Raw genomic sequence first — 15,292 nt, forward strand, 5'->3', positions numbered from 1 at the left:
TGCTGGCTCCAGGGAGACCTCAGAGCTGCAGTTCAGTACCTGCAGGGGAGCTGCAGGCAGGCTGGGGAGGGACTGCTCAGGAGGGGCTGTGGGGATAGGCCAAGGGGCAAGGGTTTGGAACTGGAGCAGGGCAGAGTCAGGTTGGAGCTCAGGAGGGAGTTGTGCCCAGGGAGGCTGGGGAGACTCTGGCACAGGCTACCCAGGGAGGTGGTAGAGGCTCCATGCCTGGAGCCATTCAGGCTCAGCCTGGCTGTGTCCCTGGGCAGCCTGCTCTGGGCTCTGGCACAGGATGCCCTCGGAGGCTCCCTGCCAGCCCAGTGCAGCTGTGCTGCAGGCAGCCCTGCCCTGGGGCTCTCCCCAGCAGGAGCGTTCACAGTGCTGTCTGCTCCGCAGGTGTACTGCCAGGCGCTGCCCGCCGTGCCCTGCAGCCTGCCGCCCTGCCCGGCCGCCAGCCAGCCCTGCCTGCCCCTGCCCAGCTGCGGCCCTGCCCGCAGCCTCAGCCCCGAGCCGGGCGCCGCGCCCACCGCGCCCGAGCCCACCGCCCGCGAGAGGAGCAGAGCGCCCCGAGCCGCGCCGGACCGCAGCAAGAACGAGGAGGTGAGGGGGGCGGGCAGCAGGCCTTCCTCAGCCTGCCCTGCACCAGCCTGTGGGCAGCTGCTGCCCTGCACTTGGGCTGGGGCAGCACCCAGTGCCAATCCAGCTCTGGGGCCCCCAGCACAAGGAGGACCTGGAGCTGCTGGAGAGGCTCCAGAGGAGGCCACCAAGATGAGCAGAGGCTGCAGAACCTCCCCTGTGGGGCCAGGCTGGGAGAGCTGGGGCTGTGCTGCCTGGAGAAGAGAAGGCTGCAGGGAGACCTCAGATGGTGTTGGGTGGGGGGTTGGACTTGATGGTCTTGGAGGTCTTTTCCAACCTGGTCAGTTCTGTTCTGTTCTGATCTATTCTGTTCTGTTCTGATCTATTCTGTTCTGTTCTGATCTATTCTGTTCTGTTCTGATCTATTCTGTTCTGTTCTGATCTATTCTGTTCTGTTCTGATCTGTTCTGTTCTGTTCTGTTCTGTTCTGTTCTATTCTGTTCTGTTCTGTTCTATTCTGTTCTGTTCTGTTCTGATCTATTCTGTTCTGTTCTGTTCTGATCTATTCTGTTCTGTTCTGTTCTGATCTATTCTGTTCTGTTCTGTTCTGATCTATTCTGTTCTGTTCTGTTCTGATCTATTCTATTCTGTTCTGTTCTGGTCTATTCTATTCTGTTCTGTTCTGTTCTGTTCTGTTCTAAAACTTCACCACTGGCTCTTCAAAACTTAGCTGGGCCTAACTCTGTCCACCATGAAGCAGGACAAAGCCATGAGCCAGCAGCAAAAAGAAAAGAAAGGGCTCCAGGAGAGCTGGGGAGGGACTCTGGACAAGGGCTGGGAGTGCCAGGATGAGAGACAATGGGTTTGAGCTGGGAGAGAGGAGACTGAGAGTGGAGAGGAGGAAGAAATTGTTGAGAGTGAGGCTGGGGAGACTCTGGCACAGGCTGCCCAGGGAGGCTGTGGCTGCCTCCTGCCTTGAGCAGCCTGTGCTGGTGGGAGCTGTCCCTGCCCATGGCAGGGGGCTTGGAGCTGGCTGAGTTTTGAGCTCCCTTCCAGCCCAACCCATTTTAGGGTTCTATGATACTGTAGGTACTTGTTCAAAACACATCCTTTAAGACATGCTCTGAATGTTCCACGAAGCAAAGGTTCCTCTTAGCCCAAAGTGGAGTTTGAGGCCTGTTTGCAGTTGAGGAAATCACTTTGAGGCTCACTCTGACTTTGGGTGGTTGAAAAGATGAAACTTTCCTTGTTGGAGCATTTCTGAGAGCAGCAGGTTGAGAGACTGTCCCCAGGGTAACCACTTCTCTCTGCTGTGCAGTACATGAAGAAGCTCCACATGCAGGAGAGGGCTGTGGAAGAAGTGAAGCTTGCCATCAAACCTTTCTACCAGAAGAGGGAGATCACCAAGGAGGAGTACAAGAGCATCCTGAGGAAAGCTGTGCAGAAGGTGAGGAGGCAGAACAGCTGGGAGCTGGAGGAGGGCAGATGGAGACTGGAGAGCAGGAAGAAATTGTTGGGAGTGAGGCTGGGGAGACTCTGGCACAGGCTGCCCAGGGAGGCTGAGGCTGTGGCTGCCTCCTGCCTGGAGGTGTTGAAGGCCAGGCTGGATGAGGCCCTGAGCAGCCTGTGCTGGTGGGAGGTGTCCCTGCCTGTGGCAGGGGGCTGGAGTTGGCTGAGCTTTGAGCTCCCTTCCAGCCCAGCCCATGCTGTGATGCCATGAAGCTGTAACTGCCTCAAGCCCATGCAGACACCATGGCTGTGAAGCTGCCCTCCAGCCACCACCCCAGCTTCAGATTGTATCTTTCAAGCCTGTTCCCAAGCCCTCTGGGATGAACTCCAATACAGCTCAAGTGCCAACCCCCCAGTGCTGTGTTCCTCCTGCAACCCCCTGTCAACAGAGACTGGAATGTCCTCTTCTCCTTGCATGGAAGCACAGCCTGGCAGCCGAGATCTGACACTGTCAGAGACTCAGGGAGAAGCTGAAAAGATGATGATCACAGAATCACAGTCTCACAGTATCAGCAAGGTTGGAAGAGACCTCAAAGATCATCAAGTCCAAGCTGGCACCACAGACCTCCTGACAACTAAACCATGGCACCAAGTGCCACATCCAATCCCCTCTTGAACACCTCCAGGCATGGGGACTCCACCACCTCCCTGGGCAGCACATCCCAATGGCTAACAACTCTCTCTGGGAAGAACTTTCTCCTCACCTTCAGCCTAAACCTCCCCTGGCACAGCTTGAGACTGTGTCCTCTTGTTCTGGTGCTGGGTGCCTGGGAGAAGAGCCCAACCCCCACCTGGCTCCAACCTCCCTTCAGGGAGTTGTAGAGGGCAATGAGGTCTCCCCTGAGCCTCCTCTTCTCCAGGCTAAGCAACCCCAGCTCCCTCAGCCTCTCCTCACAGGGCTGTGCTCCAGACCCCTCCCCAGCTTTCTTGCCCTTCTCTGGACACCTTCCAGCAGCTCAACCTCCTTCCTAACCTGAGGAGCCCAGAGCTGGACACAGGACTCAAGGTGTGGCCTCAGCAGTGCTGAGCACAGGGCACAATGACCTCCCTGCTCCTGCTGGCCACACTGTTCCTGATGCAGGCCAGGATGCCCTTGGCATTCTTGTCCCCCTGGGCACACTGCAGGCTCCTGTTCAGCTGCTGTCCACCAGCACCCCCAGGTCCCTCTCTGCCTGGCTGCTCTCAGCCACTCTGCCCCCAGCCTGTAGCTCTGCCTGGGGTTGTTGTGGCCAATGTGCAGCACCCAGCACTTAGACTTGTCAAATGCCATCCCATGTCTTGAAGCTCCCTTCCAAGCCAACCCATTCTGTGATTCCATGAAATGCTGAGGAGCAGGAGCCCTGCAGCCCTGTAAATAAGCAGCAGCACTTTGTCCTGTGCTGCCCAGCACCAGCAGTGACCTGCAGACCTTTGGACTCTGACTCATGCTCTGCAGGGGTTGCTTCAGGCAGCACCAATGAGAGCTGCCACAGTAGGATGTTCTCAGTGCTGCAGAATGCTGCTAAGCTGCAGCTGCCTGAGCTGCCTCATGACCTGCCCTGGGGGACAATAACCAAAGCTCTCTCCTGAAGAACTTTGTTCCTTCAGCATCTTTGGTGTCCCTGGACATTGAAATTGGGCCTTGCAGTTGGGCTGATGTTGATTTCTGTCTCAGATCTGACCAGAGTGTGGCTAAAACCCATCTGATCAGCAGGGAAATGTTGTCTTGTGAGAGCAGGCAGTGCTCTTAAATGATACACAGGAAGGACATTGAGGGCTGGAGCAAGGTCCAGAGAAGGGCAACCAGGCTGGGGAAGGGGCTGGAGAGCAGGGCTGGGGAGGAGCAGCTGAGGGAGCTGGGGGTGTTCAGCCTGGAGCTGACGAGGCTGAGGGAGACCAAGGGCAGGAAGAGAGGTCAGCCAGGGAAGGTCACCTGTACTGGTGGCTTCCCTAGAGCCAGTCAGCCTCCATCTCTCTCTGACAGACAGAGGGGAGGAAATCTCTTCACTGAAAGGGTTCACTGAAACAGTTCAGGAGAGGCCTCTAAAGGGCTTCAGCCTTGTTAGAAGAGGTGAGAACCAGTTCCTGGGCTTGCAGCTTGGCCCTAAGGCTGTGGTGGGTCATGCTACAAGCACAGAGAGCAATCAGAGGTCACTCCTGGCCTGCCTCAGGAGCAATGTGGGCAGCAGGAGCAGGGCAGGGATTGTGCCTCTCTGCTGGGCACTGCTGAGGCCACACCTTGAGTGCTGGGTTCAGTTTGGGCTCCTCACTCCAAGGAGGACACTGAGGGCCAGAGCAGGGCCAGAGAAGGGCAATGGAGCTGGGGAATGGTCCAGAGAGCAGGGCTGGGGAGGAGCAGCTGAGGGAGCTGGGGGTGTTCAGCCTGGAGCAGAGGAGGCTGAGGGAGACCTCATTGCTCTCTGCAGCTCCCTGAGAGGAGGCTGCAGGGAGCTGGGGGTTGGTGTCTCCTCACAGCTTCACTGATCAGAGTGGGTTGGAAGGGAGCCTCCAAGGGCATCTCACCCAACCCTCTGCAGGCAGCAGGCACAGCTCCAGCCAGAGCCCAGAGCAGGCTGCCCAGGGACACAGCCAGGCTGAGCCTGAATGTCTCCAGGGATGGAGCCTCAACCACATCCTTGGCCAGCCTGAGTAACTAGTGGCACAATGAGAGGAAATGGCCTCAGGTTGCCCCAGGGTAGGTTTAGGTTGGACATGAGGAACAATTCCTTTCCCAAAAGGGTTGTGAAGGCCTGGCCCAGGCTGCCCAGGCCAGTGGTGGAGTCCCCACCCCTGCAAAGGCTTAAAAGCTGAGGTGCTGAGGGAGATGGCTTAGTACCAGACTTGGTAGTGCTGAGTTAATGCCTGGATTTGATGATCTTGAAAGTCTTCTCCAGCCTCTCTGGTTCTGTCCTCCAGAGATCTGTACCCTGAAATCCATCATCAGTCAGCATCCCTGAGGGACAGCTGCCAACTCCACATCTTCTGTGGCACCCATCAGGGTGGCTGGTGTGGGACACCAGTTCCTGCTGAGGTCGCTGTGGATTCTTCCCTAAGCACTGGAAAAGCTCTTTGCAGGCTCTGTTCTCTTTCAGATCTCAGCAGTGCCAGATTCTTTTAATCTGAGCATCACTTCCTCTAACCTCAGCAGAAGGCTGGGAAATGGAGACTGCTGGGTTACCATTTCCCATGTAACTGTGAGTGGAGGAGGAAGAGCCTGCAGTGCAAATGCTGCTGCACTGGCTTGGTGCTCAGCAGAGGAGCCTTGGGCTGTTCCTTCAATGCTTGAAGTGCAACAGAATCCTAGAGTTTGAGTTGGAAGAGACCTCTGAGATCACCCAGTCCAACACCAACCCAGCCCCACCATGGCCACCAAACCCTGGCCCCAGCTGCCATGGCCACAGGAACCCCTCCAGCCATGGGGAATCCACCCATGGACAAGAGACCGTTTTACCAGCCATTGGTGTTTGAAGCCCTTCAATCTGATTTAGCTGCTCTGCAAACAAGATCATGAATCAGAAACCAATCACTGAAGGTGTCCAGAGAAGGGCAACAAAGCTGGGGAGGGGTCTGGAGCACAGCCCTGTGAGGAGAGGCTGAGGGAGCTGGGGTTGCTTAGCCTGGAGAAGAGGAGGCTCAAGGGAGACCTTCTTGCTCTCTCCAACTCCCTGAAGGGAGGTTGGAGCCAGGTGGGGGTTGGTCTCTTCTCCCAGGCAGCCAGCACCAGAACAAGAGGACACAGTCTTAAGCTGTGCCAGGGGAGGTTTAGGCTGGAGGTGAGGAGGAAATTCTTCATAGGAAGAGAGATTGGCCATGGGAATGTGCTGCCCGGGGAGGTGGTGGAGTCCCCATCCCTGGAGGTGTTTAGGAAGAGCCTGGATGAGGCACTTGGTGCCATGGTTTAGTTGATCAGATGGTGCTGGGTGATAGGTTGGACTGGATGCTCTCTGAGGTCTTTTCCAACCTGGTTAATTCCATTACACTCCACTCCATTCCACTCAACTCCCATTCCATTCCATCTCATTCATCCCATTCCATCCCATTCAATTCTATTCCACTCCACTCCCATCCACTCCCATCCCATCCCATCCCATCCCATCCCCTTCCACTCCACTCCTGCTGCTGAGCTTGCTGCTCTGTGTGTGGGACTGGAGGCCTTGTGCAGGCCTTGCTGCCCTGGGGAGCCTCTGCCTGTCCCCTTCCTGCGCTGCCCAACCTCCTTTTCCTCGCCCCTTCTAGATCTGCCACAGCAAAAGCGGAGAGATCAACCCCATGAAGGTGGCCAACCTGGTGAAGGCCTACGTGGAGAAGTACAAACACATGAGGAAACACAAGAAAGCTGATGGGGAAGACCCCAGGGAGGTGGAAAACTGAGAGGAAGCCGCAGCCCAGCGGGGCTTGGCCGGACCGAGGCTGCGTCCTGCCTGCCGAGGCTGCGCCGCGGGCAGGGGCAGCAGGGAGGCTGCGCCCGGCCGCGGCGCTGAGAACAGGACCTGCCTGCAGTTCCTCCTTGTGAAAGGGGCAGGGGGGGGACTTGGGTTTGTTGGTTGTTTTGTTTTGTTTCCCTTCCTGGATGACCTCCAGACGTCAAACTCCAGGGCAGGCCAGCTGCTGAGGCCAGCAGGGCGGGCGGAGGGGCGAGGCCGGAGCCCCGCGGGGCGCCCCCGGCTCCCTGCCGCTTTCAGGGTTCCTTTCGTCACTTCTTTTGCTTTGGTTTGGTTGGGGTGGTTTTTTTTTTGGGGGACACACACACACCTGTGCACTTGTCTTGCTTAAAGTTTGAAACTGGACCTCCCCCCTCACACACACTTTTTTGTCCCCCTCCAGTCTGTCCACCGTTCCCTGCTGTTTGTTTCTGGGGGTGCTGGTTGTCTTTCATACTTGAACCGCTCTCCTCTTAGCCCCCGCCGGCCGCTGAGCGAAGCTTCCTCGGCTCCCTGGCCCCCTGGGGGCCGGCAGGAAGGAGCTCACCTTTATAAACTGACTTCAGAATCACTGCTCAGGCCCTGGTGTTTCTTTTGCCCTTCTGTTGGCAGTGTCTCCTTGAGGCAGAGGTGCAGCTTTTTGGGGGTGGGAGGATGGTTGCGCTCGTGGCAGCAGAAAAGCACCGGGGGGCCGGGCCTGCGAGGGAAGGAAAGGAGCAAGGAGAGCAGGGGGGAATTGCCAGGAGCAGGCTGGGGGCTGAGGGGGATCTGATGTACAAAGCAGAGATGTGACAGAGTTTATAAAGTTATTTTGAATGGTTTTAGTCCCACAGCAGGTGTCTTTTGTTTGTCTTGCAGCTTGCTGCGTCTCACCCTGCAGGCCTGGCCCTGTGCGAGCAGTGCTGTGGCCCTAGGAGAGGGTTGGAGCTCAGCAGGTGATGGCTGCTGCTCCTCCTCTGTGGGCATCACACAGTCACAGAATGCATCAGGCTGGAAGGGACTCTCCAAGGGCTTTTCATCCAAGCCCCTTGCCATGGGCAGGGACAGCTCCAGCCAGAGCCCAGAGCAGGCTGCCCAGGGACACAGCCAGGCTGAGCCTGAATGGCTCCAGGGATGGAGCCTCAACCACCTCCCTGGGCAGCCTGTGCCAGAGTCTCCCCAGCCTCCCTGGGCACAACTTCCTCCTGAGCTCCAACCTAACTCTACCCTGCTCCAGTTTCAGACCATTGCCCCTGGTCATATCCCCACAGGCCCTGCTGCCTTCACCCTGCTCTCTTTAAGGGCACTCCTTGTGCACAGCACTGCAGGGCAGCCAGGCAGCTCAAGGGGCATCTGGAATACACCTACAGATATGTCCAGCAGCCCTGGAAGGTGACAGATAGTGTCCCTCCCCCTCTAGCCATGCAAGGGAGAGGAGAGCAGGGAAGCTGAAGATAAAACCACTGAGTTTTCCCATGAGGATTCCCACACCAGCAGAGGGGAAGGATTGACCTGCTGGAAAGCAGCTCCATGCAGAAGGACCTGGGAGTGCTGGTGGGGAACAGCTCACCATGAACCAGCAATGTGCCCTCATGGGCAGGAAGGCCAAGGGGGTCCTGGGGGGCATGAAGAAGAGTGTGGCCAGCAGGGCAAGGGAGGTTCTCCTTCCCCCTCTGGGGACGCCACATCTGGACTCTGGGCTCCAGTCCTGCACTCTCCAGTTGCAGAGAGAGACAGAACTGCAGGAGAGAGCCCAGGGGAGGCTGCAAAGCTGCTGAGGGGCCTGGAGCAGCTCTGGGAGCAGCAAAGGCTGAGAGCCCTGGGGCTGAGAGCCTGCAGCAGAGCAGCCCCAGAGGGCAGCTGAGCAATGCTCAGCAAGAGCTAAAGGAGCTCTGGGGGGCAAGAGGCTGGGGCCAGGCTCTGCTGAGTGGTGCCCAGGGACAGCACAAGGGACAGCAAGGGGCACAGAGTGGCAGGCAGGAGGTTGGAGCTGAGCAGGAGGAGAAAGTTGTTTGGTGTGAGGCTGCTGGAGGCCTGGAGCAGGCTGCCCAGAGAGGTTGTGCAGTCTCCTGGGGTGGAGAGCTTCCAACCCCCCCTGGGCATTGTGCTGCTGGGCAAGCTGCTGGGGGTGCCCTGCTGGGGGTGCCCTGCTGGGGCAGGGGTTGGGCTGGGTGAGCTCCAGAGGTCCCTTCCAGCCCCTACCAAGTTCCATCTTGGAAGAGCTGCCTTTCCCTCCTCAGGAGCTCAGTGTGTGTGGCCTGGTGGAGCAGACAGCAGGGACGGGAGGGCTTGCCTCCCTTCTCAGAGGAACCTGCCCCCTCTGAGGAGAGCCTTGCTGCTTGTCTCCAAAGAGGCTGTTTGGGATGAGTCTCATGAGGCAGACACCTGCAGCTTTTGTTTTTCTCCTGCTGAGCAGAGGGAGGCTCCCAGGCAGCAGACTTTTGGTCAGCCCTTGCTGGTATTCCTCTCTGCCCTCTGGTTTCCAGGGGCAGGTTTCGGTCTGCTTGCAGGGACTTTGGCTGTGGTTCCTAGCAGCTGACTTGGGGACTTCTGGTTCAAATGAAACTGAAGTGCCTGGGACTGGCAGAACACTTCCCTGCCACCATGCCCCAGCCTGCAGCTCATGGGTGAGCCCTCAGCAGGGTGGACTTGACCTGCCTGGGCTGTTTGCTGCCTCGCTGCGAGGGCAGCCTGGAAGGGCTGCAAGGGATTGATCACTTGGGGCTTGCTTGGAGCATTCTGGAACCTTCATTCCAAGCCTTCCAAGGCTCATGAAGACTGTGGAAGAGTAGCTGGAAGCACACAGCCACAGACTGCACTGGGCTGGGAGGGAGCCCCCAAGGGCATCCTGTGCCACCCCCTGCCATGGGCAGGGACAGCTCCAGCCAGAGCCCAGAGCAGGCTGCCCAGGGACACAGCCAGGCTGAGCCTGAATGGCTCCAGGGATGGAGCCTCAACCACCTCCCTGGGCAGCCTGTGCCAGAGTCTCCCCAGCCTCCCTGGGCACAACTCCCTCCTGAGCTCCAACCTGACTCTGCCCTGCTCCAGTTCCAAACCCTTGCCCCTTGGCCTATCCCCACAGCCCCTCCTGAGCAGTCCCTCCCCAGCCTGCCTGCAGCTCCCCTGCAGGTATTGAACTGCAGCTCTGAGCTCTCCCTGCAGCCTTCTCCTCTCCAGGCTGCACAGCCCCAACCCTCCCAGCCTGGCCCCACAGGGGAGGTTCTCCAGCCCTCTGATCATCTTTGTGGCCTCCTCTGGACCCTCTCCAGCAGCTCCAGGTCCCTCTTGTGTTGCCCCAGAGCTGCACACAGTGCCCTAGGCGAGGTCTCAGCAGAGCAGAGGGGCAGCATCCCCTCTCCATCTGCTGGCCACATCCCTGCAGGGGTAGTGGGGTTGCAAATGCAAACCCAGCTCATGGATTTCTCGGCAAAGTAAAGTTCAGAAGCCTTTGTGGTACTGCTGGCAGCAGAGCAGCAGATGGTGCTGGGGTTGTGAGTGCACTTTAGGTTGGGAATTAGACAGAGGAACAGCTCAGATGAATGGGAGAAGGTTGGGGGTGTGGAAACCACAGCCTGGTCACATAACAGAAACAGCCACACTGCCCCCACCTCCTGCTGGCAGAGGGGGCTGGGGGCTGCCCCCACCTCCTGCTGGCACCACACTGCTACCAGGAAGATGATGTCAGTCTCTGCTGCTCCTCAGAGTAGTTTCACTGGCTTAAGTCCCAGTGAAGTGGCTGTGAAGGCAGAGTGGAGCCTGTGCCAAGCTGCACTGAACCCCTGTGTTGAGGGGGCTGTGAGTGCCCAGCTGCCCCTGCCAGGCTGGGCTGAGAGAGCTCAGTTACCCCTGCCTGGGGCAGTGGATGGGTGGGTGGAGGGATGTGGGTGGGTGGAAGGATGGAGGGATGTGGGTGGATGGATGGATGGATGGATGGAGGGATGTGGGTGGATGGATGGATGGATGGATGGATGGATGGATGGATGGATGGATGGATGGAGGGATGTGGGTGGATGGATGGATGGATGGGTGGAAGGATGGAGGGGTGTGGGTGGATGGATGGATGGTGGAAGGATGGAGGGATGTGGGTGGATGGATGGATGGGTGGAAGGATGGAGGGATGTGGGTGGATGGATGGATGGGTGGAAGGATGGAGGGATGTGGGTGGAACAGGGGAAACATTACCCCATTTGCAAACAGGGTAAGAAGGAGGAACCAGGGAACTCCAGGCCAGGCAGTCTCACCTCTGTGCCTGGAAAGATCATGGAGCAGATCCTCCTGGAGGCACTGCTGGCTCAGAAGAATAGTGAAGAGGTGATTGGGAACAGTCAGCATGGCTTCCCCAAGGGCAAATCCTGCCTGACCAACCTGGTGGCCTTCCCTGAGCAGGTGACAACATCAATAGCTGAGGGGAGAGCAGCTGATGTCGTTTGCCTGGAGCTGAGCACAGCCTTCCACACTGTCCCACACCACATCCTGGTCTCCAGGCTGGTGACACCTGGGTGTGAGGGGTGACCACTGGATGGATACAGAACTGGCTTGATGGCTGCACCCAAAGAGTGGCTGTCCATGGCTCCATGGCCCAGGGGAGGCCAGGGACAAGCAGAGTCCCTCAGGGATCAGTCCTGGGCCCAGGCTTGTTCAACATCTCTGTGGGTGCCAGGGACAGTGGCACTGAGTGCACCCTCAGCAGGGTTGCTGATGACACCAAGCTGTGTGGTGCAGCAGACAGCTGGAGGGAAGGGATCCATCCAGAGGGAGCTGGACAGGCTGGAGAGGTGGGCACAAGCCAACCTCAGGAGGTTCAACCAGAGCAAGGGCAGGGTCCTGCAGCTGGGTGGAGGCAATCCCAGGCACAAATGCAGGCTGGGCAGGGACTGGCTGGAAAGCAGCCCTGAGGAGAGAGACTTGGGGGTGCTGGGGGAGGAGAAGCTCAGCAGGAGCTCTCAGTGTGCACTTGCAGCCCAGAAAGCCAAGCAGAGCCTGGGCTGCAGCAGGAGAAGTGTGGCCAGCAGGGCAAGGGAGGTGATTCTCCCCCTCTGCTCAGCTCTGGGGAGACCCCACCTGGAGTCCTGCCTCCAGTTCTGGAGCCCCTATGACAAGAGGGATGTGGAGGGGCTGGAAGGTGTCCAGAGCAGGGCCAGGAGGATGAGCAGAGGGCTGGAGCACCTCTCCTGTGAGGACAGACTGAAGGAGTTGGGGCTGTTCAGTCTGGAGAAGAGAAGGCTCCCAGGTGACCTCATTGTGGCCTTCCAGGATCTGAAGGGGGCTCCAGGAAGGCTGGAGAAGGACTGCTCAGGATCTCAGGCAGTGATAGGACTAGGGGGAATGGAATGAAGCTGGAGGTGGGGAGATTGAGGCTGGAGGGGAGGAGGAAGTTCTTGCCCAGGAGAGTGGTGAAGCCCTGGGATGGGTTGTGCAGGGAGGTGGTTGGGGCCCTGTCCCTGGAGGTGTTTAAGGCCAGGCTGGCTGAGGCTGTGGCCAGGCTGATCTAGTGTGGGGTGTCCCTGCCCATGGCAGGGGGGTTGGAACTGGCTGATCCTTGTGGTCCCTTCCAACCCTGACTGATACTCTGATACTCTGATACTCTGATACTACTACTATGGGTGGATAGAGGAAATGAGGGTGGTGTCCTGGGCAGAGCTGGGGGAGGGCAGGGAGCCAAACCAGAGGAGGAAATGAAAGGGGGAGGCCAAGCAGCTGGAAGATGCAGCTGGAGCTATGCTGCAGAGCCATGCCCCAGACCAGGGCCTGGGAGTAGCTGCCCTAGGTCTCTGCTGTGGGGTCAGGGCAGGGGTGGGAGCTCTTGGGTGTTCTCTGATGGTGCTGGAGGAGAGGCTGGGGCCTGGGAGTGGGTGGAAGCTCAGTCTCCTGTTGGGTCAATGGCAGGCCCCAGGTTTGGATGGTGAGAAGTGGCCATGAGTCAGCCCTGAGCCTTGTGCAAGGAACTGCAAGGGGAAGTGAAACATGGCAGAGGAAAGCACAGCTGACCACCTTGTGTCCCAGTGTGGTGTCATCCCCAGCCAGCAGCCCCCTCATGCTCTTCTCACAGGCAAACCTCTCTGCCCTCAGCACCCTCCTGCTGGGGATGCTCTTGGCCATCAGAGTCCCTCCTCATGCTCCTCATCCTGCAGGGACTCTGCTGTCCCCAGGCCTCAGGGCCAGGAGCATCTCCATGGGGCACTGCAGTGCCCCTGGAGCAGGGCAGGATGTGAGAGAGGAAGTGTCTGACCCCACCAGCTGCAGCCTGCAGGCAGCTCCCTGCCTGTGGTGGAGAGCTGAGGGCAGATAGCTGGAGAGCAGCTCTGCTCCAGATGTCAGCTCAGCCCTGCAGCCCCTGCTGGGCTTAGAACCTGCTGCTTCAGGGTGCAGGCCTCTGCAGCTGGACATCTCACAAGGCTTGGCTCATAGACTGACAGAGTGGGAGGGCTTGGAAGGGACCTCTGAAGGTCATTGAGTCCAAGCCCCTGCCAGAGGAGGGTCACCCAGGGCAGGGCACACAGAACACATCCAGGCGGGGTTGGAAGCTCTCCACACCAGGAGACTCCACAACCTCTCTGGGCAGCCTGCTCCAGGCCTCCAGCAGCCTCACACCAAACAACTTTCTCCTCCTGCTCAGATCCAACCTCCTGGCTGCCACTCTGTGCCCCTTGCTGTTCCTTGTGCTGTCCCTGGGCACCACTCAGCAGAGTCTGGCCCCAGCCTCTTGCCCCCCTGTAGTGGTTTGAGCCTTAACTGAGCGTTAAAAGCTCAAATGGGGTAAAGGCTGAGAAACTCTTCCCTACTCCCCCCCACTCCTCCCTCCAAACAGGGAGAGGAGGAAAAAAAAGGGTAAGGAGCAAATCCACTAAGCAACAATCTGGAGTCGGCTTGGAAGTAGAGAGGCGAAGAATTTTTCTTCAAATTATATATATGACAATAACAGGGAAAAAAAGGTTCACAAGGGCAAGGAACAAGAGTGGATGGGAGGGGGACAGAAAAGAATAATACAAAACCAGTCTCTCTCTGAGGAGGTGCAGAGGCAGCAGGGAAAAGGATCAGGTCCGGCCACGTGGCTGAGGAGCAGGAGGGCAGCTGCAGTAGCTCTCATCCAGCAGAGGCAGGAGCCAAAAGGAGATCCAACAGCTATGATGTCCTGCTTTTTATACCCTAGCTGGGCAGGGAGGGGAGGGGGGAGTGGAACAGACTCAGCTTTGCCAGGGGAAACGCCCTGCAGGGAGGGTAAAGTACCCACAAGCCCTCCCCCCTGCTTTCTTCTTTTGTTTTCAGAAAGAGGCCTTAACCCACCACAATCCACCCCTCTGTTCCACTTCCTCCCTCCTGCCACAGCCCCTTCATGTGATTTTGACACGTGGTATTTGAATCCTTGGTTCAAGTCCCTTGCTATCCCGGCTCGCTCTCTCCCAGGGCAGTCTCTCTCTCTCTCTGGTGATGGTCACTGTAGGTGGTGCTTGAACTGGGCAGGCGTGTGGAGAAGAATCAGGAATCAGTCTGTCTTTGAAAGGGAAAGGAAAAAGTCAGGAACAGTCCCTTGCTGTAGGGACATAGGGAACAGTCTGTTGCTGTAGGGACATCGGGAACAGTCCGTTGCTGTAGGGACATCGGGAACGGGTACAGGTGAGATGATGCTCTTTGGGTTGGTGTGCAGTGGGTACGTTGAGTCCTGGATGCTAGGCTGGTATTAAGCTAGGATGGAGAAACTTAGAACAACTTATAACTATTCACATAATTACATTGATGAGTGTTGCCTCCTCTGAGTTCATCCCCTCTCAGCCAGAGTCACGTTCTGCTGTGGGATACACTGAATGTCCCTAGTTTCTAACATAACCCAGTACGTGTGACCAGGACCCTCAGCCGAGACCACCCCTCGGGTTGGTTTGCCCCCACCAGCAGCAGGGAAAACCCACACTGACTTCCCCAGCAGGTTCTTCTCAGCAATCACAGGAACTCCATCTCCATCCACTGTTTGCAGCAGGTGGGACTGGGCAGGACCAGCTCGGTTCACAGCTCCTCTGCTGGTCACTAACCAAGTGGCTTGAGCTAGGTGCTTTTCCCAGTTCCTGAAGGTTCCACCCCCCATGGCTTTTAGGGTGGTCTTTAGCAAGCCATTGTAGCGCTCGACCTTCCCTGCAGCTGGTGCATGGTATGGGATGTGGTAAATCCACTCAATCCCATGTTCCTTTGCCCAGTCCCTTAGGAGATGGTTCCTGAAGTGGGTTCCATTGTCTGATTCAATCCTCCCGGGGGTGCTGTGTCTCCACAGGATATGTCTCTCTAGGCCCAGGATGGTGTTGCGAGCAGTGGCATGAGGAACTGGATAGGTCTCCAGCCACCCTGTACTTGCCTCCACCATGGTCAGTACGTACTGCTTGCCACTGTGAGACCGAGGAAGAGTGATGGAGTCGATCTGCCAGGCCTCTCCATATTTATATTTTGACCATCTCCCCCCATACCACAGAGGCTTCATGCGCTTGGCCTGCTTGATGGCAGCACAGATGTCACACTCATGGATGACCTGTGAGATGGCCTCCATAGAGATGTCCACAGCTCTGTCCCGAGCCCACCGGTATGTGGCATCTCTCCCTTGGTGGCCAGAAGTGTCCTGGGCCCAGCAAGCTAAGAACAGCTCACCCTTGTGCTCCCAGTCCAAGTCTATTTGGGAGATCTTAGCAGCCAGGTCTGCTTGGTGGTTGTGCTTGTGCTCCTCTGTGGCTCTGCTCTTGGGGATGTGTGCATCCATGTGCCGTACCTTGGTTGGCAGCCTGTCCAGGCGGGCAGCGATGTCTTGCCACAGGTCAGCGGCCCAAACAGGCTTCCCTTTTCTCTGCCACCCG

At 57.8% G+C, this 15,292-nt stretch overlaps 1 protein-coding gene across 1 annotated transcript in view; it reads left to right on the forward strand.

Annotated features, from left to right (window-relative positions):
- Window positions 1-7,053, forward strand: part of PHRF1 (PHD and ring finger domains 1) — a 53,465-nt gene extending 46,412 nt beyond the window's left edge. The window contains exons 15-17 of the mRNA XM_068166683.1: window positions 394-597; window positions 1,892-2,020; window positions 6,298-7,053. Of these exons, the coding sequence (XP_068022784.1) occupies window positions 394-597; window positions 1,892-2,020; window positions 6,298-6,432 (468 nt within the window). The 3' untranslated portion in view covers window positions 6,433-7,053. The remainder of the gene's footprint in view (window positions 1-393; window positions 598-1,891; window positions 2,021-6,297) is intronic.
- Window positions 7,054-15,292: the final 8,239 nt, after the last annotated feature.

Source organism: Melanerpes formicivorus, unplaced genomic scaffold (genome assembly GCF_026170545.1).
Source record: "Melanerpes formicivorus ecotype bairdi unplaced genomic scaffold, bMelFor1.0.p_v2 SCAF_103, whole genome shotgun sequence".
Classification (NCBI taxonomy): domain Eukaryota; kingdom Metazoa; phylum Chordata; class Aves; order Piciformes; family Picidae; genus Melanerpes; species Melanerpes formicivorus.